Genomic DNA, 25,072 nt, shown 5'->3' on the forward strand with positions numbered 1-25,072 from the left:
AGTGCCTCCTTGCCCTCCCTTGGTCCGCTCCCCCACTCTGGGCACAGCAGTGACTCAGGCTGGTGGCCCCTCAGCTTGAAAATGGGGGCAATTTTCTAGTGACCACGAGGCAAGTAAACATTCCGGAATGTATGGGTCAGTGTTGGGGGGAGGGGTGTGAGGGCCCAGCTGCGGGGGAGGAGAAGGGGGAAATGTGAGAGGACTCTCCTCCCTTCTCTCCCAAGAGCGTCGGAAGGAATGTCCGGGCTCAGTATCCTCCCCCTCCCCCCTCCCCCCCCATCCCACATCTCAGTCTGGACCCACTCCGGTCTCCTCCCTCCTTTCCCCAAACACAGACTGAATCAGCCTGGGCCGGGGGAGGGCAGAAGCCTGGGATGCGGGTGCAGGCCCCGAGGGGCTGGGGGTCTGTGGGAGGGGGTGCAGGCGCCGAGGGGATGGGGGCCTGTGGAAGGGAGCGTGCCGGGGTCTGGGGAGCCCCTTTTCCCACAGCCCCCCCCATAGACAGCGGAGCCACCTGAGCTTCACCCTCTCTCTGCAGTGACCCCAGTGGAGGGGCTAGGGGAGGGGGACGGAAGGGAACCTGACAGGTCCTGTTATCGCTCCCGAGGTGCCTCCCACCCAGAAACAGAACCCAAAGCCGCTGCTCCACCAGTGCACCCCTGGTAGCTCCACAAGGAGGGGTGGAAAAGGCTGAGCTGGAAGAACCGGACAGGAAATTAAGAACTGGGGCCCGGCCCGCTCCTCGCGGCCGGGACGCCAGAGGAGATCCTCCCTCTCCACTTCCCCAACTCCGGGCGCGGGGGTCGGGGCCTTAGGACACCGACGGACTGCCGGGCCCAGCCGGAACCTCAAAGGGGCCATTTCTGCCTCTACGCTGCCCCAGACACAGAAGGGGACGCTGAGGCCGGACCTGAACACCCTCCCCCCTAGACGCCGGGGCTGTCAGCGAGCCCCGGGACCCCTTCCGCGTTAGCCCTGCGCTCCTCCGCTCCCTTCCCCTCTGCGGCTGTAGGCTTCTCGCAGCTTCCTCTCATTGGCCAGGAGCTCTACGGCTCCCACCAATGAGAAAGCGGGATTCCGGCGAGGGGCGGCTCCAAGCGCGTCGACGTTAACCTTTTGTGGGCCGCGCTGGGCAGACAGGACTTGGCATCTTAGAAATTCCAGGGGCGGGCTACTGAGGCCTGGCTCCGGCCGGAGGTGCAGCCGAGAGGAGGGGTGCGCGAGTCTGCGAGCGGGGGAGCCCTGGAACTCTCCTCCAAGCAATGGAGCCGGCGCCGGCTCTGCGTGGCTGCCGAGAAGGAGCTTTTGTTGGCACAACTGTAGGAAAAAGTCTTTAACGAGGAGGGAAACAAATCATAATATTTCCTTCTCTGGCTTCCCACCCCCTTTACTTGGAAAGGCACCCCCATAGAACCCTCAACCCCGTGGAACCCTAAACCCTCAGAACGTTGACCCACCACCCCCATGTAGTTTGTAGACTCCTGACACCACCCTCACCCCGCAATAATTTCCATGGGATAGCCTGAAGCCTGAACTTTTTGTATGTGAAGGGGGGTATGGTTAGGGGAGACAAGGGGCGAGGCTGGAGCTGAGGTCTCCACTGTGGGCTTCCCAGGGTTGGCGAGAAGGTGAGTACAGAGGGAGAAAGACAACAAGGAGAGGGTACCCACACCCCTTGTGCCGCCCCAGAGCTGTGGAGAAGCCCCTCCCACAACATCGCCAGCTCACTGTGTGACCTTGTTATTTGGGCCTCTGCTTCCTCAATAGCAAATCAGGTAAGGGGGGGACATGGACCAAAGGATTTTTCAGGTCCCATCTGTCTAAACTGACGATATAAACCAACAGTCACTGAGCTCCTAATAGGCCGGGCACCAGATGGATGTAAAATCAGTCACCCCCCCAAGTCAACTCCTACGAGTGGCGACCCCATGGATGTCAGAATAGAACTGTGCTCCACAGGGTTTTCAATAGATGATTTTTTGGAAGTAGATTGCCAGGCCTTTCTTCCAAGGTGCCTTTGGGTGGACTTGAACCTCCAACTTTTTGGTGAGCAGCTTAGCGTATTAACTGCACCACGCTGGGACTCCTTCCAGAGGGAAATGGGGGCCACAAATCTCTCTAGGCGGAATCCCGTCTGCAGTAGTCTCACAGGCCGGGAGGGGAGGGGACATGTCCACCGCTGCCCCCAGAGGTCTGCCCAGCATACAGGAAGCCCTTAGCGAGAAGGACCAGAGCTCCTGGTGTCCTCCACCCCCACCTTGCCTGCCCCTTGGCCGCCCTCCCCTTCCACTTGGCTCCGGCACCTCTGAAAGCTCAGTCCTGCTGGGCTTTGGCTGCTGTTTGCAGCAGGTGGGGTGTGGGGTGCTCACGAAGGGGGCCAACTGAGCTCGCTCAACAGGTTCTGGTGGGCACCCCAAAAGGGGTCTCTGAGGAGGACCTGTTTCATCTGCCTGGAGCAGAGGCCTTCAGGGACCGCAGCCCAGACTGGAGGAAACGTCTCTCCTCTCCAAGGCCCCGGGAAGAGGCTTGGCAAACCCTTATCTCCTGAGAAGCAGCTGCTGGAGAAATACCTTCACAGCTGACTCACCCTCTCCTCACCACCCCCTCTCACCGGCCCCACACCAGGCCTTTGAGACCCTGAGTGAGAGAGCTGGAGGAAGTGGCGCCCCCAGCTGGACTGGCCTGGGCTCTGCAGAGGGTGTGGCTAACACAGACCTGACTGAGTCCTAGATGGGTGGTTGGGGATTTTATACCACATGAATGGCTTTCTTCTGGGGTCCAGTTGTTCTTCTAAAGTTGTTCAGCTGAGAACTGACCTCCTGTACTGCCTCGCCCAAGCATCGCTGGGCATAACACACTGAAGGCATTGCCCTCTAGGGTACAAGGCCCTGTCCCTCCACCAGTATTTATTGAGTGTCTATCATGGGCCAAAGGAGCCCTGGTGGCAAAGTGGTTAAAGGAATTGACTGCTAACCAAAAGGTTGGTGGTTCAAAACAACGAGCAGCTCCTTGGGAGAAGGATGTGGTAGTCAGCTTCCCTAGAGATTTACAGCCTTGGAAACCCTATGGGGTCGCTATGAGTCAGAATCAACTTGATGGCAGTAGGTTTGGTTTTTTTGGTTTATCATGAACCAAAGTCCCTGGGTGGTGCAAAAGTTTGGCGCTCCTCTACTAAAGGTTGGCGGTTCAAACCTATCCGGCAGCACCGAGGAAGAAAGGTCTGGCAATCTGCCTCCATTTTGACTTGTAGTGACCCCATGTGACAGAGTAAAACTGCCCCATAGGGTTTTCTAGGCTGCAGTCTTTAAGGGAGCCGATTGCCAGATCTTTCTCCCGTGGAGCTGCTGGGTGAGTTTCAACCACCAACTTTTCAGTTAGCAGCCAAGTGCTTAACACTTGCACCACCAGGGCTCCTAGCTCTGTAGAGATTACAGCCAAGAAAACCCTATGGAGCAGTTCTACTCTGTCATACATGGGGTTGTCGTGAGTTGAAATTCACTTAGGGGCAACGGGTTTGGTTTTTTACTTTAATTTTTTTTTTTTCCTATCATGGGCCAGGGAGTTCCTGGGTGATGCAAATGGTTAATGTGCTCAGCTGCTAACCAAAAGGTTGGAGGTTCAAGCCCACCCAGAGGCATCTCGGAAGAAAGCCCTGGTAATCTACTTCCAAAAAATCATCCCTTGAAAACCCTATGGAGCACAATTCTACTCTGACACCTATGGGATCGCCATGAGTCAAAACTGACTCAACAGCAACTGGGTTATTTTTTATCAGAGACCAGGTGCTGCGATCCAGCAGATGAACAAGACACAGCCCGGAGCCTCAGGGAGCTTTCAGGCAATTACTGAACATCAGGGTGGCAAACAGGCAATTACCAAACGGCAGGATATCTGCTGCAGTTGGTGAAGGACTGGGCAGTGAGGGGTTTGGTGCTTCCCTGCTGTGTGACCTCAGACGGCTTGGCTCCTTGGGCCTCAGTTTCCCTGTATGTCAAATGTAGATACATGCCTTCCTTACTAAAGGAATAATTTCTTTAATAAGGACCAATGCAAAGTTGGCTCCTAGGAGGCTGAGGTTAAAAAAAAGTTTAAAGATGTCTCAAATGTCCAACTTTTCCACTTCATCATCTCTAACATCACCTGTTCCCTCACCCCTCGGTACTTTCCCGCTGGTCTTTGGATTCCATAGTTCACTGCAACATCTCACGGAACTTATGAACCGTACTTTCAGTTAAGCAATTTATTAGGGAAGTAACAAGGTACAACTCGGAATCCGGGACAACTGAGGATACAGTTCATTGATCTGGACAGCCACTTCTCAGCTGTGCCACAGGCAGGCCTCTCTCCGGCCCTGGCCTTTCACCTTGTCTCTGTCCTACTCAGGCAAGTGTTACAAAGCTCCTAGCTCCGTGGGTTGGCAAGCCCCACCGCACCCATCTCCCACTAGTCTCCTGGTTCCTGTCATCTCAGGACCTCCGCTGTCGCTGTTGCTATTTCTGAGCCATGTCTCTCACTGTCTTCCCTGTTACAGCTCCTCTTTCTCTCTCTCTCTCTCCATGTCTCCCTTTAATCCTAGCAGGATGGCAAAACTGACCAATCCCCTTGTTAGGGTTCCATATACTTTATTTGCATGATCCCACCCAAGGTGTTCCATATACCTTATTTGCATTAACAGCAAGCTGTCCAGTCCCCATTGGTGGGCCACAAGCATCTTACTTGCATAGTCCCACCCAGTCATTGTGTGGGAGTCACTGAAACTATGGCTAGGAGGTCCATAGTAAGTAACTCACTGCACCACACTTAGTCATTGGGTAGTCGTGAAGATTAAATGCAAAGATGCATATGAAAGCACTTTGTTAGGTTAAATCATGACCAAAATGTAGGAGGAAGATGATGATGATTTCTGGTAACTGAGAAGGAGGGAGAGTGCCTAAGTTCATTGGGTTTCTGAACTCATTTTTTTCCTGGATTTTCTGATCACACTTTGTTTTGGGGGCAGGGGGGAATCAAGCCACCCCCTGCATTGGTTCCAGAGCTCAGCTCAGACTGGGATTTAGGGGCTGTGGTTTTCCTAATAATACTAACAATTATTGAGCACTCACTACATACAAAGGAGCCCTGGTGGCACAGTGATTAAGTGCTCAACTGCTAACCAGAAGAACTGTGATTTTAACCCACCAGCTGCTCCAAGGGAAAGTTCTAGTCTGTCCAGTAGGGTCACTGTGAGTCAGAATCGACTTGATGGCAATGGGTTGCTACATACTAGGCACTGCTCTAAGTGTTTTATATGTATTTACTCATTTTATCCTCATAATCCTATAAGGTTAGTATTAAGTACTTAAATACTTGATCCTCATGACAAGCCAATGAGATAGGAACTATTATTTCCCCCACTTTACAGATGAGGAAACTGAGGCACAGAAAGGCTAAGTAACTTAGCAATTAGAGGAGTTAATTGTGGAAAGCAGGTCTCTCTGACTCCAGAGTTTGTGCTCATCCTCTGCTCAGCCTGACAATGCTCTTCTAACCTTGAAGCTCTCAGCTTTATCACTAGGCAGGAGGTCTCTCTGCCCACCCCTTCTGGACTGGGATCAAAGAAAAACCAAACCCATTGCCATGAAGTCGATTCCAACTCATAGCAACCCTATAGGGCAGAGTAGAACTGCCCCCATAGGATTTCCAAGGCTGTAAATCTTTACGGGAGCAGACTGCCACATCTTTCTCCTGCGGAGCAACTGGAGGATTCGAACTGCCAAACTTTTGGTTAGCAGCCGAGAGTTTAACCACTGTACCACCAAAGCTTCTAATCTGGACTGGGATAGGCTCTTAGTATTCCAGGCCAGAAAAGCCAGCAACTCCATTCCAGACCTTGAAATAATTCTCCAGGAGCAAGTCTTTAGGTGGGGCTCCAGGGCCTAAAGCAACCCCTCCCTCTATCATTCAACAAATAAGGAACAATCAACAGTCATATTTCCTTGTTGAGGTTAACTGCTGTCAAGTTGCCTGTACTGATAAGGACTCATGCACAGTGGGATCAAACCATTGTGATCCATAGGGTTTTCATTGGCTGATTTTTTGGAAGTAGACCACCCGGCCTTTTTTCCTAGTCTGCCTTAGTCTGGACGTTCACAGCAACACACTGACAGAAGGTGGTGGTTGCTCTAAGGTGCCCTGGCCAGGAATCGAACTCAGGTCTCCTACATAGAAGGAAAGATTCTACCACTGAACCACCATTGCCCCCTAACACTTCCTTATATATTGATACTTTTTTTCATGATTTTTTTTTTTGTGTGTGTGTGTGTGCTTTAGGTCAAAGTTTACAGCTAAAGTTAATTTTTCATACAAAAAATTTATACACATATTGTTATGTGACCCTAGTTGCAATCCCTATAATGTGACAGCACACTCCTCCTTTCCACCCCAGGTTTCCCGTGTCCATTCAATCAGCTCCTATTCCTTTCTGCATTCTCATCCTGCCTCTGGACAGGAGCTACCCATTTAGTCTCGTGTATCTACTTGAACTAAGAAGCGCACTCTTCACGAGTATCATTTTATGTCTTATAGTCCAGGATAATCTTTGTCCGAAGAGTGGGCTTCAGGAATGGTTTTAGTTCTGGGTTAACAGAGAGTCTAGGGGCCATGTTTTCTGGGGTTCTTCTAGTCTCAGTCAGACCATTACGTGAATTTTATGTGAATTTAAGTTCTGCACTACACTTTTCTCCTGCTCGGTCAGGGACTCTCTGTTGTGTTCCCTGTCAGGGCAGTCATGGGTGGTAGCCAGGCACCATCTAGTTCTTCTGGTCTCAGGCTGATGGAGTCTCTGGTTTATGTGGCCCTTTTGTCTTTTGGGCTAATATTTTCCTTGTGTCTTTGTTGTTCTTCATTCTCCATTGCTCCAGGTGGGTTGGAACAATTGATGCATCTTAGACGGCTGCTCACAAGCTTTTAAGACCCCAGACGTCCCTCACCAAAGTGGGATGCAGAACATTTTCTTAATAAACATTGTTATACCAATTGATCTAGATGTCCCCCAAAACCATGGACCCCAGACCCACACCTCTGCTACTTTGTCCCTCAAAGTGTTTGGTTGTGTTCAGGAAACTTCTTAGCTTTTGGTTTAGTCCAGTTGTGCTGACTTCCCCTGTATGGTGAATTTTTGGTCCCTTTTTCACCTAAGATGAAAAAAAAAAAAAAAATTTTTTTTTTCACCTAAGATAATTCTTGTCTACTGTCTAGTTAGTGAATTCCCCTCTCCCGCTCTCCCCACCCTCATAACCATCAGAGTGTTTTCTTCTGTGTTTAAATCTTTTCTCGGGTTCTTATAATAGTGGTCTCATACAATATTTGTCCTTTTTGAACTGACTAATTTCATTCAGTATGATGCCTTCCAGATTCATCCACGTTGTGAGATGTTTCGCAGATTCCTCATTGTGCTTTATCATTGTGTAGTAGTCCATTGTGTGAATATACCATAATTTGTTTATCTGTTTGTCTGTTAATGGACACCTAGGTTGTTTCCATCTTTTTGCTGTTGTGAACAGTGCTGCAATGAACATGGGTGTGCCTGTATCTATTCATATGACGGCTCTTATTTCTCTAGGATAAATATTTGTAATTCTTTAGAGAGAAAGAGAGAGAGAGAGAAAAAGAACTTACAAGCACCTACTATGTGCTAGTCACTGGGGTGCTTTATTTATAGTAAAAGGAAGCATTTGTTGAGTAATTACAGCGTGCCAGGGACTGTTCTAAGTGCTTTACGTGGTTTCACTTGTCTTATCCTTGCAACAATCCTAACAGGTAGAAACTATTATCTTTCTACTGCACAGAGGGAGGATGAAATGAAAAACAGAGAGGTTAATTAACATTCCCAGATCACAGAGCCCAGGATTTTTCAAACTTTTTCAGTTGTAAGAAATATGTTTTACATCATTACCAAGTATACACATACACAGAGATAAAAAAAAATCACAATATTTAACTTTACTATGTGCAGTACATTCTGATATTTTCTACTCTATGTTGTTCTGCTTTATTTTTTCTTAAATTTTGGTTGTGACCCACTAAATTGATTTCACAACCCAAATGAGTCACCACCCACAGTCTGAACAGCACTGAGTCATAGCTAGAAGTGTCAAGGCCAGGATTCAAACCCAAGCAATAGGCTCCAAGCCTAATCTCTTGGCATAAATAATGGCTGGGAAAAGGAAGATACTGGAGACCCAAGGATAGGTTGGGACCGTGCAAATGAGGGGAGTGGGGGCCTCAATAATCCCACCACCCTGCCTCTTTCTCTCCCGATATCCCAGGACAAGATAATACCAAAGTCTCTACCGTTGCCTTTGGGATGTAAACTTGCTAGCACAGACATACAGTTATTCTTTTACTTAGTCTTCACATCAAGGCTATGAAGAAAGCAGAGCTAACCAAGAGACAGACTCAGGCCAGTTAAGTGATTTGACCAAGGTCCCAGGGCCAGGACTAGAACCCAGTGTCCTATTGCCTGGTGCAGGAATTCTTCCACCCCATTCCCAGCTCACCCTTGAGGATAAAGATGGTGATTGGTGGTATTGATGGTTGTAGAGGAATGGTGGTGGACCATGGGATGAAGGTAACAGTGATGGCAGTGATAATGGTGCTGTGATGGTAGCAGGGCTGGTGTGTGGGGGTTGTAGCAGTGGTGGAATGGTGGTGACAGTGGTAATGACAGTGATGGGAATAATATTAATGGTATTGGTGATGTTGGTAGTGGGGTGGTTGGTAATAGTGATGGCGGTATTAATGGTGGTAGGAACAGTAAGGGAGAGGTTGCAGTGATAGTGGGGGTACTACCACAGCAGCATCTGGACCTCCTTCCCAAGTTAATATGAATCCCCTCTTCTCCTCCTTCTCCTCCTCCCATAGCACTTTCCTGAGCACCTGGACCACTTCGCAGAGAACATGGAGGACTTCTCCAACGACCTGTTCAGCAGCTTCTTTGATGACCCCGTACTGGATGAGAAGAGCCCTCTCCTGGACATGGAACTGGACTCCCCGACTCCGGGCATCCAGGCCGAGCACAGCTACTCCCTGAGCGGTGACTCAGCGCCTCAGAGTCCCCTTGTGCCCATCAAGATGGAGGACACCACCCAAGGTAAGAGGTGGGAAGGGCCTAGGGACAGCACAAGCCCAGAAGCCCAGGAAGGGAGGGACAAGTGGAGACACAAGGGAGAACCTGCAAGCTGAGACTCCCAGAGGCTCCCAAAGCAGCCACCCACAAACCCCTTTCATGAGGTGCTGCTCCCTGACTTTGTGTTCTCCCGCAAATCAAACCCATGTGAATACTTCTCCAAAGGATCTTCACTGATAACTTAGGTTACTGGTTTACCAAGTGTGGTCCCTAGACCAGCAGAATGGGCATCACCTGGGAACTGTCAGAAATACAAATTCTTAAGTCCCACCCCAGACCTACTGAATCAGGAAGCCTACTGGTGAGGCCCAACCTTCCAGGTGATTCTGATGCACCTCAGGTCTGAGAACCACTGACATAGAGGGAACAACTGGGATGATAAAATAATAAATGTGGAGAAGCTACAATGACCCTAGAGCCTTACCACCTCCTCGCACTATGCTGCCCTCCGAGATGCTACCTGGGGGAGACCCCTGCACTCTGCTTTTATTACTGAACATGGGGTTCCCCAAAACTCCCTTCACCTCCAACCCCTTTTCCCCTTTAAGGCAAAGGGGACTCTGAGTCCTTCCTCTTAGGTAGTCAGTCCTTAAGAACTCCAGACTAGCCCACGTAGAAGTGGCCCTTTGGACATTTCCTCAAATACAGGTGGTCCTGGCTCCGTCAATTTTGGCTGAGTAATCATAGACAGGTCTCTTAACCTCTGTAAGTCTCAGTTTCTTCATCTACGAACAGAAATAACAGTCAGCATTTCTACAGCATTGTCCAAATTACAAAGCACCTTCTGGTTAATTATCTCGTTTGTTTCTCACAACTGACATGTGAAGTAAGGACTTCTTTTGTTACAATCTCCTTTTGACCAATAAGAAAAACGAAACTTCAAGAAAGCTGAGTTGTCTAGGTTATAGAAAAAGGCACAGCAGGAACTTGGGACCAAGCCCCCTGATTCTAAATCTCGCATTCTTGCCCCTGCCCCATTTGCTGACCTCAATGGGCAGCATGGGTACTGGGTTTGGAACCAGATAGGCCTTAGTGTACATCCTGGTGCCTCCACCAGGTGCTGTGTGACCTTGGGCAAGTTACTTAACCTCTCTAAGCCTCTGTCTCCTCAACTATAAAATGAAGATAATATGTACTTTGGGATTTCTGGTCAGGATTAAAAATTACATACATACAGTACCCAGCTCTGTGTCCAGCACAAAATATACACCAATAATAAGTGGCTATTTTCATTGTTGATATGTATTATGTGCTAGGCACTGAGCTGGGTACCGTATGCATATAATTTTTAAAAATAACTTTTAAAAAGTCTTTGTTAATAACCAATAATTTGTGACTATTTTATGATTAAGTGTTCAACTGTTTAACTGAAAGATCGGCGGTTCGAACTCACCCAGTGGCTCTGAAGGAGAAAAGACCCGATTATCCGCTCCCATAAAGATTACCAACAAAGCCATTGTCTTCAAGTTGTGCTCATAGCAACCCTAAAGGACAAGAGTAGAACTACCCCATAGGGTTTCCAAGGAATGGCTGGTGGATTTGAACTGCCAACCTTTTGGTTAGCAACCAAGCTCTTAACCACCGCACCACCAGGGCTCCCGCATAAAGATTACAGCTTGGAAAACCTTATAGGGCAGTTCCACTCTGTCCTATAGAGTTGCTATGAGTCAGAATCAGCTAGATGGCACACAACAACATTTTCATCATGTAGCTAAAAACCCTGTTAACACTATGAATGGCTAAAACAATGAACAAGATTTTTATTCATTTTTCCCTCTCCAGTTGACAATGATCTTGAGCAAGTTTCTTAGTTTTCTCATCTATAAAATGGGGAGAATAACAGTGCCTACCCCATAGGGCTGTTGGGAGGAGGAAGCAAGTTAATGTGTATCCAGAGCTTAGATCCATGAGCAGCACAAGCAGTACGAGCAGATTTAAGGGTCTCTGAGAGTCCCCAGGAGCAGAGACAGGCCTTTGTACCACCCCCTGGTGAGGGCAGCTTGTGGCTGCTGAGGTCTCGGCCTCTCACTGTGCTTGGCCTCAGCCAAGCTTCCGGGGGCCTCCTCATAGATGTGGGATAGACCCCCTCCATGACAGGTTCTCCATCCACCCCTGCTGGGCCGGCCCAGCTACTCCTCCCTGGCCACCCCAAGTCTATTTTTAAAGCAATTTGTCTGTGGGCCCTTTGCAGGGGGCAGCTTCCCGGAGGCCAGTGGTCTGGTCCTGTAATTTGGGAAGATAGTGGGTGTTCCCGGAGCCCAAGGGCAGCTGCGGCCCAGAGCCGGGCACACAGGCTCCCAGCTGGGTGGGGCCTGGTCTCTAAAATGAAACCAGGCAGCCAAGCCGCTGACCCGTCTCCCTACCCACAGCGAGTCCCTCCAGCCCCTTCCCTGCATGTTGGCTCCCCAGACCCCTACCTCACCAGGCTGTTTCTCTGTCTACCCTCTGGTCCAGGCACTGGGACCTCCATGAGCAGGGCTGACGTGGGGTGGAGGACTGTGGGCACCCATCAGGGAGAAGAGGTGATGTCAGCCAGCCACTGCCCTGTGGCCCAGGTGAGGCCAGGAGGCCCACTAGGTAGGCAGGAGGTAGATTGTCTTCGGGAAACCTGAACATCACCCCCCACTCCTCCCATCTCCCACACCTCCTAGGTCCCCAGGTCCTGTAGATTCTTCCTTCTAAATTTGGGTCTAATATGTTCCCTCCTCTCCATCCCCACTGCCTGGACTATTTCAACGGACACCTGCGGGTCTCCCTGCCGCCATCTTGCCTGCAGCCATTCCAGTCTCAACAGCACACAGAGTGATCTTTTTAAAAAAATATAAATCCGAGCATGCTGAAAACTCTTCAATGACTCCCCATTACCTCTGGGATCAAGTCTCAGCTCCTAGCCCCACCTCCAAGGCCGAGCCACCCTTCTGGCTACTTGACCCCATCTTCCACTTTCCATTCCGACTACACAAACTGCCTGTCATTGGCTCGGAGTCCCCAGCACCTAGCACAGGGCTCAGCAACGGGTTACTGCACAACACAGATTGTTGCTACTATTTGTTAAATGTTTACTTCTTGTCAGGCACTGTGTTAAGTGCTTTATGTGCATTAGTCTATTTAATCCTCATAACCCCACGTGTGTCTGAGTTCAGCTGTGCCACATGGATTTTTTGGAAGAAGATCACCAGGTCTTTCTTCTGAGTGCCTCTGGGTGGACTTGAACCTCCAACTGTTTGGTTAGCAGGACCTATTAGGTCGCCTTCTCAAGGATCCTCGGGAAGGCAATAAGACCTGCCTATTCCCTTCCCAAGGAGACTTGGTGGCGCAGTGGTTAAAGTGATCAACTGCTAACCGAAAGGTGGGCAGTTTGAAAGCGCCAGTGGCTCCTTGGGAGAAAGATGTGGCAGTCTGATTCCATAGAGATTTACAGCCTTGGAAACCCTATGGGGTCGCTATGAGTTGAAATCAACACGATGGCAGTGGGTTCTTTGGTTTGGTTCCCTTTCCAGACTCCCTGGCTGGTGCAAACTGTTAACACTCTGGGCTGCTTGCTGAAACGTTGGAGGTTTAACTCCATCCAGAAGTGCCTCAGAAGAAAGGCCTGGCAATATACTTCCAAAAAATCAGTCACTGAAAACCCTGTGGAGCACAGTTCTACTCTGACACACATGGGGTCACCATGAGTTAGAATCAACACTGCAGCAGCTGATTGGTTGGTTCCTTCCCCCATTGTACAGATGAGGAACTAAGGCTCAGAGAGGTTTAGCAACTTGCCTTAGCACATAAGCCAGACAGGAGGGGTCCAAGTCTGTTGGCCAAGCCCATTCTGTAAGCAGCTAAGTGAAGAGGATGTCCTCATCTGACCTGGCCCCAGTCCACCCCACCCACCCGCCTCACAAGCAACCCCCTTGCCCTTTCCTGGCCGCCTCCTGGTGCACCCAGGCATCTTCCTGCGTCCAGTCGAGAATAGCTTCTAGGGGCGGGAAGGGGCTGAGCTGTCTGCTCCAGGAATCCTCTGAGCCTGGGTCCTGCCCCTCCCCCCAGACATGGAGCATGGAGCATGGGCACTGGGACACAAACTGTGCTCCGTCATGGTGAAGCAGGAACAGAGCCCGGAGCTGCCCATGGACCCTCTGGCCGCCTCCTCGGCTATGGCTGCCGCCGCCGCCATGGCCACCACCCCGCTGCTGGGCCTCAGCCCCCTGTCCAGTCTGCCCGTCCCCCATCAGGTGAGCCTGAGGACTGTGTGTAGGGGCAAAGGGAGGGAGAAGGGGTGGTGGGTCATTGGTGGAAAGAGGTATCCAAAGCCCTGTGCACCACAGGACTCTGAACAGGGAGCAATGTCAGCCCTAGGACTGAGAGCAGACTCCCAGACCAGACCTCTGCCTCCGCTATGGTGGCCCTTCACCATTCTATCATGAGCACAAACCCCCGCATCCTCAGAGTAAGCTGAGGCTCTCACTGTGTGCAGAAGGAAAACTTGAGGGGAGCCAGGCAGGGCTGGGCATCAGGAGCCCAGTAAAGGTGTTCAGCAATGGAGAGAGCCAAGGCTGCTTACTTTTCTCAAAGCTTCAGGATTTTGAAGAAAGAATAAAGAACAAAATAGAATTATAAAAATTGTGCTATATTTCCATTGTTTACATTATGAAATTAATATTTTTAACCCATAGTTGTTTTTTTTTCTCATGCCAGCCCCCCCCCCCCCCCATGAATGCATGGATAGATAATGGCATTCAGCTATAAATCCAAAGCTGATCTCTAAAGGCTGTTCTGGGAGCATTAGGCCCAGACCCCCGCCCCAGAGAGGGTCCTGGGCCGCAGCTCAACTCTTCATTTGTGCTCTGGGCATGTTGGATTTGTTCGCTTTCTACCTCAGCTTTCTCCTCTGTAAAATGGAAGAGTGTACCACCTCTAACTTGCTCCTAACCCTAAGATTCTACAATACGGGGTCACCTTGGAAAACCTGGTGGCATAGTGGTTAAGTGCTACAGCTGCTAACCAAAAGGTTATCAGTTCAAACCCACCAAGTGCTCCTTGGAAACTCTATGGGGCAGGTCTACTCTGTCCTATAGGGTTGCTATGAGTGGGAATCGACTGGATGGCAAGGGTTTGTTTTTTTTTTTAAATCCCTGGAGTTGTGTGGCTGGCCCTGCCCCCTGCTGGCCACACAGCTCACCTGATCAAACTGTATGCGGCCAAAGGCAAGAAAGGTCAGCCCCTCCCTGCCCCTCCACTGACTGAAATGATCAAGGGTTGGCTGCAAATGTGCAGGGTCTTTTGAAACCTTCTCCTAGAGTGGCTCAGAGGCTCCTCAGGCCTTACCAAAGCAGGAAGGGAAGGGGTGACAGCAGCCAGGGTGTTGGAGTTTGGGCATGTGCATCAGATAAGGAAACTGAGGCTCCAGGGGTCAATCAACTTGGCCAAAATCGCACAAGCAGAAGCAGAGGAATTGCAATCCAAGCTCAGCCCACCAGACCCCAAAGCCCAGACTTTAGTGAGGTCACAACACCCTAGCAGAACGCACAGAGACCGGGAGTTGGCATTGTCAATAACCAGCTGTGTGGCCACTGAAGTATTGTCAACATTATGTGTATTAGTTCCCTAATCTGTCTCCTCATCTCTCCAAGGGCAGAGCTGGGATAAAGACTAGGATCCCCAAGTTCCCTTCCAACTTGAACCTTCCGGGATTCTTACTCATCTGCCTAAATTTGGGATTCTTTTGTCCCACTTGCAAGATTCTGACCTCTTTGCTGGCTGTAGACCCAGAGGGGAGAAATAGTCCTGAAATCTAGCACTCAGTGTAGTGTCTTCCTCAAAGAGAACACCACTTATATGTGTGTTGGTAATCATATATATGAGGTCACGCATGTTCTTGAAGCCCTTTCTGGAACAACAAGTTATGACATAAACAAATACAAATGCATGCTGTTAAAAATGTAACTCTAATTCCATCAGCTCCTTGATTCAAACCTATTAGGGGCTCCTCATTGCTTCAAACTCCTTTGTCTGTAATCTACCCCTGCCCAGGTCTTTCTGGTCTCATTTCTTAACATGCCACCTCCAACACACACCCCTGCACACTATACATTCTGAATACCTTTGGTCTTCAGATCAAGCAATGCCCTTTCTGTCTTTGCCTTTGCAGGTGCTCTTCCCTCTGCCCCAGTGGCTTTCCTCTCACTCACTGCCTGCCCTGGCCTTTGTCTGCAATACTCCTTTTTAAACTTCAGGACTCCTTTCAAACTTTAACTGCTCAGAAAGCTTAATGCCAGTCAATGCCTCTTTTTTCTGTTATTATTATCATTACTATTTATTATAGTAATTATTTCCGTTCTGTTATTACTATTCATTGAGCAGCTATAATGGGCTAGATACCACCTCTTGTCATCATGGCAACCTGCGTACCAAGGCTTATCTGGTCTTCATAGGAAGCTGTCCTCTGAGCTGAAGGCCTGAACTACACCACTTGGCCATGATTCTCTTCTCTTAGGTGTGATTTGGCTTCTCCAGGCACTTGAGCCCAGAATCCTGAGCCCATCCACTTTCCAGCTGTGCAGGACACACCACCAGCCTCAGGGAGGGAGGTGGGATGAATGGCACAGTGAGAATAGCCCCAGAGGGCAGCTGATAGGGCTGGAACTATCTCTTCCTTAGGCCCCAGGAGAGATGACACAGCTGCCAGTGATCAAAGCTGAGCCTCAGGAGGTGAACCAGTTCCTCAAAGTGACACCCGGTAAGTGTGTCCGGGGGAGGGGCTCTTTTCCTCTCCAGTCTGGGGCAGACAGCATCCCTACTCCCTTGATCCAGCCCACCCCTTCCCCTCTAAGCCTCCACTTTCCTCTGGAGTATCTTCTCCTCACCCTCCCCTTGCCCACTCTCCATCCACCCATGTTCCCCTCCTACTTCCAGTTCCCTTCCTACCCAATCTATAACTGTCATCACTGCTCTCAGTATCCTCCACCCTGTCATCTGCTCACTAGCTGAAGCCCACTCTATAGCCATCCATCCACCCATCTATCATCCACCTATCCATTCACCCATTTATCCATCCATCCAATGAGAGTCCATTGGACATCTCCCAGGCCCAGGCACTGGGGAAGCAGAAAGAGAAGACAGTCCCTGCACCCAAGCAGATCACAGAGGAGTGAGGGTCACACACAAACCACCAGTTACGCCACCAGCTGTGAAGGCAGCAGAGCCCCAGGGAGCCTTGGGAATACGTATTTGGACCACCCAGCCCAGACAGGGGAGAAGGGGGCAGAGAACGCTTCTTAGAGTTGGACAGAAGGACAAAAGGCTAACTGAATCTTCCCAATCCCACCTCATTAATTCATCAAACATCGATGAAGCACCGACTGTGCAGCGGGCCCTGGGCTAAGTACCACAAGATTTAGAAAGACGAATAAGGCCCAACTTTTGCCCTAAGGTGCTTACAGCCTCAGAGAGAAGACAGGATACACACAGGGTAGAGAAGGACCAGTGTTCACACACCTTACACTGTAGAGTGCCCTTCCATTTATAAAGCATTTTCACATACCTTAGCTCATTGCATCCTCATGGCCCCATGCAGGGAGTCCTTTCAACAGAGAAGGGAACTGAGGCTGTGAGAGGTTAAGTAAACATAACAGAGGTCATGCAGTCAGTGGGTGCAACAGTCGGGACTTGAACTTGGGTCTCTCTGACTCTGAGTACAGTGCTCTTCACAGTAGGGAATCCATGAGAAGCAAATGAGAGTCAGGGAGGCAGCGAGGACCCCTGTAGAAGCCAACCTTGAGCTGAGCCTGGAAGGACGCAGCAGCTCCTCTCCAGGCTTAGTCTATTCTGCAGCACAGTAGAGCTCCAGGTTCCTGGAACCTAGAATTATCTGAACATTCTCTGCTATCCTGGGAGCTCACCCTGCATCTAGGCACTTGGTCCTCTTGGCTCTGTCCAGGTCTCTCTGGCACCTCTTCCTGACCACCTGCCACAGCTGGGGAGGCAATGGGGTGAGGGGGAGAAGTGCTCCTGGCTGGTCTGCCGAAAGCCCAACGCCAGGGTCCTGTTACCTGAAGTTAGAAATGGAAACCCTGGGGTGGCAATAGCTAAACACTTTGGAGTGGGAGGAAGGGAAGAGCCTGCCCCCTCCCCAGCCTGGCTCTGGTTTTGGGCAGTGATCACAGTCACCTCCTGGAGTTGTCCAAGCTGGGGGGTGAGGCTTAAAGACCCCAGACCCTATGAAGTCAGGGGTAGGGGAGGGACCCCAAGAAGCCAGCTCTGTGGTGTCCAAGCCAAGGACCAAGCTTACAGGAGCCAGGCCTCTGCAGGATCAGAGATGGGATTGGCTTCTGGAATGTCAGCTCATCTTCCTGACACCACAGAGGGGCACCTGGTGTTACAGCCGAGGTCAAGACCATGCAGTCCTTCTTCCATGAGGTCGGGGCCGGGTGCCGGCCCATGATAAGCTGGACTCGCAACGTCAGGGCAGAGCTGGGGCCTAACCCTGCTAATCTGGTCTCCCCGGCTCTCCCCAGAGGACCTGGTGCAGATGCCTCCGACGCCCCCCAGCAGCCACGGCAGCGACAGCGATGGCTCGCAGAGTCCCCGCTCTCTGCCACCCTCCAGCCCTGTTCGGCCCATGGCCCGCTCCTCCACAGCCATCTCCACATCTCCCCTCCTCACTGCCCCACACGTAAGGAGCTGGGGGTGGGCTGACCCTGGAGGTGAGGGAGCGAGTAAATCCACCCCAGCACACTAACCAGCGGGGAAGGGTCTGGGGAGCCCCAAGGCTGACCCTCACTCCCAACAGAATTCACAGAGGGGCATGCCTGGCAGATGGGAACGAGAATCTTTTCGCCCCATCTCATGGTGAATAGGAAACTGAGGTGGAGAGGCCCAAGAGGCCTTGAAGCTCACATGGTTGCAGGGACAGTATTGAACTTGATATTCCTGACCCCCAGGAGGAGGCCCAGGCTGCCTCCAAGGAGCACTGTCTGTGGTGCAGTGCTCAGGATGCCCAGAGCCGCCAGGAGGCATGGAGCTAAACCCTGAGACCTAGGATGGGTCTGAGGAGGACTGTGTAGGGGCCCTGGAGTTTTGGGGCTGTGGTTCAGGGATCTGGGGAGCCGCCGCGCCCAAACAATGTCCCAAGTGCCTACCCTGCAGGGCTCCTGGCAATACCCCAAACACTTGATATTTGTTGCTGGTGCCATCAAGTCAATTCCAACTCATAGCGACCCCCTGAGACAGAGTAGAACTGCCCCAGAGGCTTTTCTAGGTTGTAATCCTTACGGGAGCAGACCACCAGGTCTTTCTCCCACAGAGCCACTGGGTGTGTTCGAACCACCAACCTTTCAGTCAGCAGCCAAGCCGTTAATTAACCATTGCTCCACATGGGCACTTTTGATACCTGTTATTGGATTTAATTCGCATCTGCCCCTTTTCCAGATGAGGACACTGAGGCTCAGACAATTGAGTACCTTGCCCAGGTCATACAGATAATAAATGGCAGAGCTTGAACTTGAACACAGGGCTGTCTAGCTCCTAACCACCGTGTCCTACTTCCTATAGAAATTACAGGGGACATCAGGGCCACTGCTCCTGACAGAGGAGGAGAAGCGCACCTTAATTGCAGAGGGCTACCCCATCCCCACGAAACTCCCCCTCACCAAAGCTGAGGAGAAGGCCTTGAAGAGGGTCCGGAGGAAAATCAAGAACAAGGTAAGGCATGAGCCTGGGACTTCTGTGGGATTCCTTGGAGGATGGGGCCTCTGCTCCCCTAGTGATGCCAGTCCTGAAACTGGGTGGGTGGGGTCTCAGGAAGTGGATATGTGGCAGTAGTAACCCCTGTTTTGGGGCCTCCCCCTCTAGATCTCGGCCCAGGAGAGCCGTCGTAAGAAGAAGGAATACGTGGAATGTCTAGAAAAGAAGTAAGGGTCCTGGGATGGGTGGGGGGCCTGGGCCCACTCCCCAGCCAGCCCTGCTCTCTGCAGTCCTCTCTCAAGGGACACCAGAGGCAGGGGCCATCAGGGCCTTGGGCCTGGGGCACAGAGAATGGGGTCATGGTGGGCAGGCCTGAGAGGGCAGTGGTGAGTCTGGGGGCTGTCGCTGAGCCTGAGCCTGCTTGGCCTTCACAGGGTGGAGACATTTACATCAGAGAACAACGAATTATGGAAGAAGGTGGAGACCCTGGAGAATGCCAACAGGTGGGTGGTGCCACATACATCCTTTCCCATCCCCTTGCCCCCTTCAGCTGCTACCTGGCTCTGCCATTGCACTGGGAGGCAGGAGCAAGGAGACAAGACTGAGTTCTGGATGACAATGACTGCAGAGACAAGGACTCTGCAACCTAGGACTTCTTATATCCTGCCCCTCACTGGCCTCCCATCCTTCCTCACAAATAATGCTGCTTCCTAGTATATAACACTAGGGAACACCAGACAGGGCTGTTGAGGAACTTCAATAAGATGGTACAGAGCAGAGGTTTTCAGAGCGTGGCCCCCAGGCCAGCAGCATCAGCATCCCCCCTGAGAACTTGCTAGAAATGCATATCTTCAGGCTTCATGCCAGATCTATGGGATCAGGAACTCCAGGGGTGCCCAGGCAATTCTGATGCACCCCAATGTCTGAGAACCACTGGCGTAGATCCTTGCCACCCAAAGTGAGTTCCCGACAGGCATCACCTGGGAGCCGGTTAGAAACACAGAATCTAGGACATTCCCCAGACTTCCTGAATTAGAATCTGCAGTTTAACAAGACCCTTAGATATTTGCATGCACAAGTACAGTTTGAGAAACAAGAGTGTGGAGAAACCAGCACAGTGCCTAGCACATAGAAGGTCCATGATGTCACGTCTGTGGGTTCTTATCCTGCTCTGCATTTGTGTGACTCGGGGGGAATTGTTAAACCTCTCTGGGCCTCAGTTTCCTGTCCTAATGGGTGATAGAAGCACTATCTCATAGGGTTAATGTGAGGATTGAATGAGATGGTATGAGTGCTTGGCATTTAATAATACTCCATTCATATGAGCGTTTGTTCTTTGTTGTTGTTATTCTGAGTTCTTGATAGTGTTCAGCTCTGAGCCCACCAAAAAAAAAAAAAAAAAAACAAACCCGCTGCCGTGGAGTCGATTCCGACTCATAGGAACTCTAAAGGACAGAGTGGAACTAACTGCCCCATAGGGTTTCCAAGGAGCGCCTGGTGGATTTGAACTGCCATGCTTATGGTTAGCAGCTGTAGCTCTTAACCCCTATGCCACCAGGGTTTCCAGGTGAGCCCACAGTAGGTCTTTAATAATTATTTTCTGGGATTAATTAAAATAACACAGACAATAGCCTGGTTATGTAGCACATACTCAACACAAGACTTTTTCCTTCTTTCCTTCTCCCCGGGCTCCTCCAAGGGGATCCAGCCACTGCCGTGATTCGCCAGGAAACCCCACTGTGGGCAGGGTGCAGAGAAGGGAGCAGGGCCCTCTCATGGGAACCCCCCACCCCATACCTCTGGCCCGGATTCCTCTCTGGCTCCAGACAAGTCCAGGGGCTTGGAGTTATTTCGCCACCTGCTGTACATTCTGGAAACTGCAAGCCCCACCTGCCGGGCTGGGTGGAGGACAGCGATGACTAAAACACTTGTTCACCAAGCTTATCCATAGGGTCGCTATGAGTCGGAATTGACTCCACGGCAGTGGGTTTGCTTTTTTTTGGTTTTCACCAAGCTTTGGCTGAGCATCTTCTGTTTCTACCCCGAGGATTCCACCATGGGTGGGACCCGGTCCTTGCCCTTAGGGAGCCCACAGTTAGCGAAGCAGAGTGATGTGGAAATTCATACATAAAAAAAAGCATTACAGGTGCTGTGATCAAAGGAAAAACAGCGATAAAATTAACAAATAACTGTTACTGAACACTCACTACATACCAGGCATTGTGACAAACGTGTGCCTTCATTGTCAGCTCGGAGTGTTGTGGGGAAGGAGAAAACATCAGCTTATCTGTGGCTGGTGTAGGGTAGGAAACCCTGGTGGTATAGTGGTTAAGTGCTATGGCTGCTACCTGAAAGATCATCAGTTTAAATTCACCAGGAGCTCCTTGGAAACCCTAAGAGGCAGGAGGCAGTTCTGCTCTGTCCTATAGGGTCACTAGGAGTGGGAGTCGACTCGGTGACCATGGGTTTGATTTTGGTTGGTGTATGGTAAGAGAAAGAAGTCTGACCACAGCCCAGGTGGATTGTGGCAGACACCCTTCAACCCCCACTTTGGCCAGGAACATCACAGAGCACCCCAGAGCTCCCACAGGATGGCCCAGATAGTCACCATGAGGCAGGCCCCAGGTGCCCCCACCACTCCACAGAGGAGTCAAGCAGGAGGTGACCTTTTCTGTCTTTACTGAAATGGTCACCTGGTGTGGAAGCCAAGTCTAAAGCCAGCCCAGGTTCCCCAAGAGAGCTCCAGGGGGCTGAGATGCCTGCTGGATCAGAGCCTGCGGGTGACAGCTGTGCCCTCCTCAGGACCCTGCTCCAACAGCTGCAGAAACTCCAGACCCTGGTCACCAACAAGATCTCCAGACCTTACAAGATGGCTGCCACCCAAACTGGGACCTGCCTCATGGTAGGTGCTCTTCCCTCCACCACAGAGCCACAGGAGACAACCCTCTAGGCTGGTTCTCTAGAGGAGTGGGCAGCACTCTGAGGGATTCGTGATACTGTGAGGCATATCACCAGGGTAAACCATCCTAGCGCCTCCTTCACCAAGCCCATGGAGCCTTTCAGAACACAGCCTTCCCTGACCAGTTCTAACATGGGTATCAATGGCCTAATGACTCCAGTGAACCCAGCTAGGGAATGATGGGGAATGTCCCTTGAGACAGTGACTTCCAGAGACTCTGTGGAGTGAAGGGCTTGGGAAGATGCAGAGAGGTATGGACTTAATTCTTCCTGGAATGGAAGGTGATGAGAAGTCTGAGCAAATTCCTAGAACCCAAAAGTATGCCCAGGGTGTGACTCAGGCCTCTGCCAGTCCCTCATCCATTCTTCCCTGGAAAAGTACTGCCTCTTGCCTCCTGGCTGCCCCAGACGCTCCAGAATCCTTGTCATGTCAGATGGCAGAGCCATGATATCGGCAGAAATCTAGGCTCCATGACTCTCAGCTCCTCCCTGCTAGCCAGTTTTCCTAAGAATCCAGCCGAGAACCTGGAGTGGCAATAAGTCCCCCTCCCCTCTGCCAAACCCCACCTCCACCTCCCCTTCCTTCCTTGTCCTGGTTTCTCCTCCCCATAGATGATAACCACATTGGCCACATCCGTCTTTTTTCTAGCACTGCTATGTGGGCGGCCCCTCTGCAATGGGTTAGGATGGCTAAAGTAGTCTCCGTCTTCTCCGGAGAGGATGGGCGACCCCACATCTGGGGTGTGGATAGCACTGGGAGCCACTTTCTTGGAAAAATTCTGAGCCTTTTGCACCCATTGTTTTGGGGGGAGGAGCGTTGGGGTGGCCAGGGTTGCAGCCCTCCCTGCCCAGACCTGACCACTGCTTTCTCTCAACAACCAGGTAGCAGCCTTGTGCTTTGTTCTGGTGCTGGGCTGTCTCATGCCCTGCCTTCCTGAGTTCTCCTCCAGCTCCCAGACTGTGAAGGAAGACCCCATGGCCACTGACAGTGTCTACACGGCCAGTCAGAGTGAGTGCCCTCCTGTCCTGCCAACTACCCATCCCCAACCCCAACTTCTGGGTGAAGCCAGACGTGAGAGAGGAGCCAAATTTTGGACTGGCGTTATCTCATTCTACTTCCTCATCTTGCAGATGAGGAAACTGAGGTCCAAAGTGGGTCAATGATTTGCTCCATGTTAGTGGTCAAATTGGGACTAGTATTCTTAGCTTACCTCTCAGACAGCTCCCCCTCTGGTCTGGGAGAGGAGGGCTTAGGGGATAAGAAGAACATTCTGGACCTAGTCCCCTTGTATTATGGGTACCAGTGGTTATGGGACATCTGCTAAGCACCATCACTGTTTTACGACTGGAAGAGAAAATGAGTTTCCACTCAAGGGCCATTTCCAAAGAGGTGGCAGTGGCTGACTGAAGCTCTGTATTGAGAAGCACTCTGAGTCACCACTCAGGATCAACAGGAAGATGTGCCATAATCCATTGCCGATGTCAACCACGGGCAGAAGATAGGTAGTGGTGGCCAAATATTTGCCATTCCCATGGGGGTGTATAAGGTACGGTTAAGAGCATGGAGCTTTATAGTCCATGGCGCTGCCACTTGCTAACTGTATGATCTTGGGCACGTGTCTTAAGCTCTCTAAGCTTTAATTTCTTTATCGGGAAAATACACATTGCAGTTCTGCACTTACTGAGCACAACCGTTGTGAAGATGAAAAGTGATGGTGCATGTAAAACTCTTAGCACACTGCCTGGTCCACGACAGGCACTTACTAAATGGGCACACTCATTCCTTTTTAGAATAGCGCACAAGATGAGAGAAGAGACATGTGGGTGGCACGGGAAGAGCTGGTTAGGGTATGGTAGATTTCAGAGGCTAAGGGTAGCTACTTCAGGTAGACCTACAGAGGAACTTCCCGGCTGTCCACCATTTATCAGGAGCAACTTATCTGGCACAGCAGGGGGAAAAGAGGAAACAGATGGAAGTTCAGAGAGAGGTGAGCAGGGAGGAGTGAGTTTTACGAAGGAGGGACACTGCCAGGAGAATGAACAAGACATCGGTGACCTTGAGGGGAGGAAGCCAGCGTGGGAAGCTGGGGAAGAGGAAGTGGAGACTGAGAGTAAGAGCTACTCCCTGGACAAGTGTGGCTCAAGAAAAGAGAACAGGACAGTTGCTAATCAGGGTGGGCAGCAGGGATGCAAGGTCTGTTTTTCCAAAGGCACGTGGAGGTAAAGGGGGCGAGTGAGAGGTGGAGAGGTGATGTGGGACAAAGCCAGAGTCGGGGACTTGAGGAAATAAATGAGCCCCTTGGAGTGGATGCCATGAGTTTTAGGCCCTGTATCTGGCCAGGGTGGGGTCCCTGAGTGGTGCAAACTGTTAATGATCTCGGCTGCTAACTGAAAGTTTGGAAGTTTGAGTCTACCCAGAGGCACCTCGGAAGAAAGGCCTGGTGATCTACTTCCCAAAAAATCATCCATTGAAAACCCTATGGAGTGCAATTCTACTCCAACACACATGGGGCCGCCGGGAGTTAGAGTCGCCTAGGCGGCAGCTGGTTTCACTATTATCTGGACAGGGCGAAGGGGAGGCCCGTCTGAGATAGGGGATGGCTTTTGGAACAGGCTGGTTCACAGAGCTGCCTGCAGACAGGGCTAAGGCATTGCATGATGCCCGGGGGCGCTGTTCACCTAGACTGTGAGGTCACAGCCAGGAGAGCTGCAAGAGGGGAGGAACAGCACAGAGCCTGGAGCTTGGATGTGCACCCACCTTCAGTGCTGCTTAGGAGCCCTGGTGGTGCAGTGGCTAAGAGCTCAGCTGCTAACCAAAAGATTGGCAGTTCAAATTCACCAACCTTGGAAACTCTATAGGGCAGTTCTAATCTATGCTATAGGGTCACTGTGCATCGGAATCAACTGGATGGCAACGGCTTTAGTGCTGACAAGAGGCACTGGTGGTGCAGTGGTTAAGCGCTCAATTGCTAACTGAAAAGTCAGCAGTTCCAACCCACCAGCCACTCCAACAGAGAAAAGACCTGGCAATCTGCTCTGAAAAGATTACAGCATAGAAAACCCTAGGGGGCAGTTCTACTCTGTCCTGTAGAGTCACTGTGAGGTGGAATTGACTTGACAGCAAAGGGTTTGGGTTTGGTTTTAGTGCTGACAGGTCCCTGGGAGCATGGAATAGAGGTCCCTGGGTGATGCAAATGGTTAACACACTTGGTTGCCAAATGAAAGTTTGGAGGTTCAAGGCCACCCAGAGGTGCCTTGGAAGAAAGGCCTGGCAATCTA

At 50.9% G+C, this 25,072-nt stretch overlaps 1 protein-coding gene across 1 annotated transcript in view; it reads left to right on the plus strand.

The window, feature by feature from the left end:
- Positions 1–25,072, plus strand: part of CREB3L1 (cAMP responsive element binding protein 3 like 1) — a 43,413-nt gene that overhangs the window by 16,397 nt on the left and 1,944 nt on the right. Inside the window, exons 2-10 of the mRNA XM_049891015.1 lie at positions 8,902–9,130; positions 13,202–13,386; positions 15,812–15,890; positions 17,668–17,825; positions 18,704–18,853; positions 19,004–19,062; positions 19,270–19,338; positions 21,638–21,737; positions 22,676–22,802. Coding sequence (XP_049746972.1) covers positions 8,902–9,130; positions 13,202–13,386; positions 15,812–15,890; positions 17,668–17,825; positions 18,704–18,853; positions 19,004–19,062; positions 19,270–19,338; positions 21,638–21,737; positions 22,676–22,802 — 1,156 coding nt within the window. The remainder of the gene's footprint in view (positions 1–8,901; positions 9,131–13,201; positions 13,387–15,811; positions 15,891–17,667; positions 17,826–18,703; positions 18,854–19,003; positions 19,063–19,269; positions 19,339–21,637; positions 21,738–22,675; positions 22,803–25,072) is intronic.

The sequence above is a fragment of the Elephas maximus genome, chromosome 7 (genome assembly GCF_024166365.1).
Source record: "Elephas maximus indicus isolate mEleMax1 chromosome 7, mEleMax1 primary haplotype, whole genome shotgun sequence".
NCBI lineage: Eukaryota > Metazoa > Chordata > Mammalia > Proboscidea > Elephantidae > Elephas > Elephas maximus.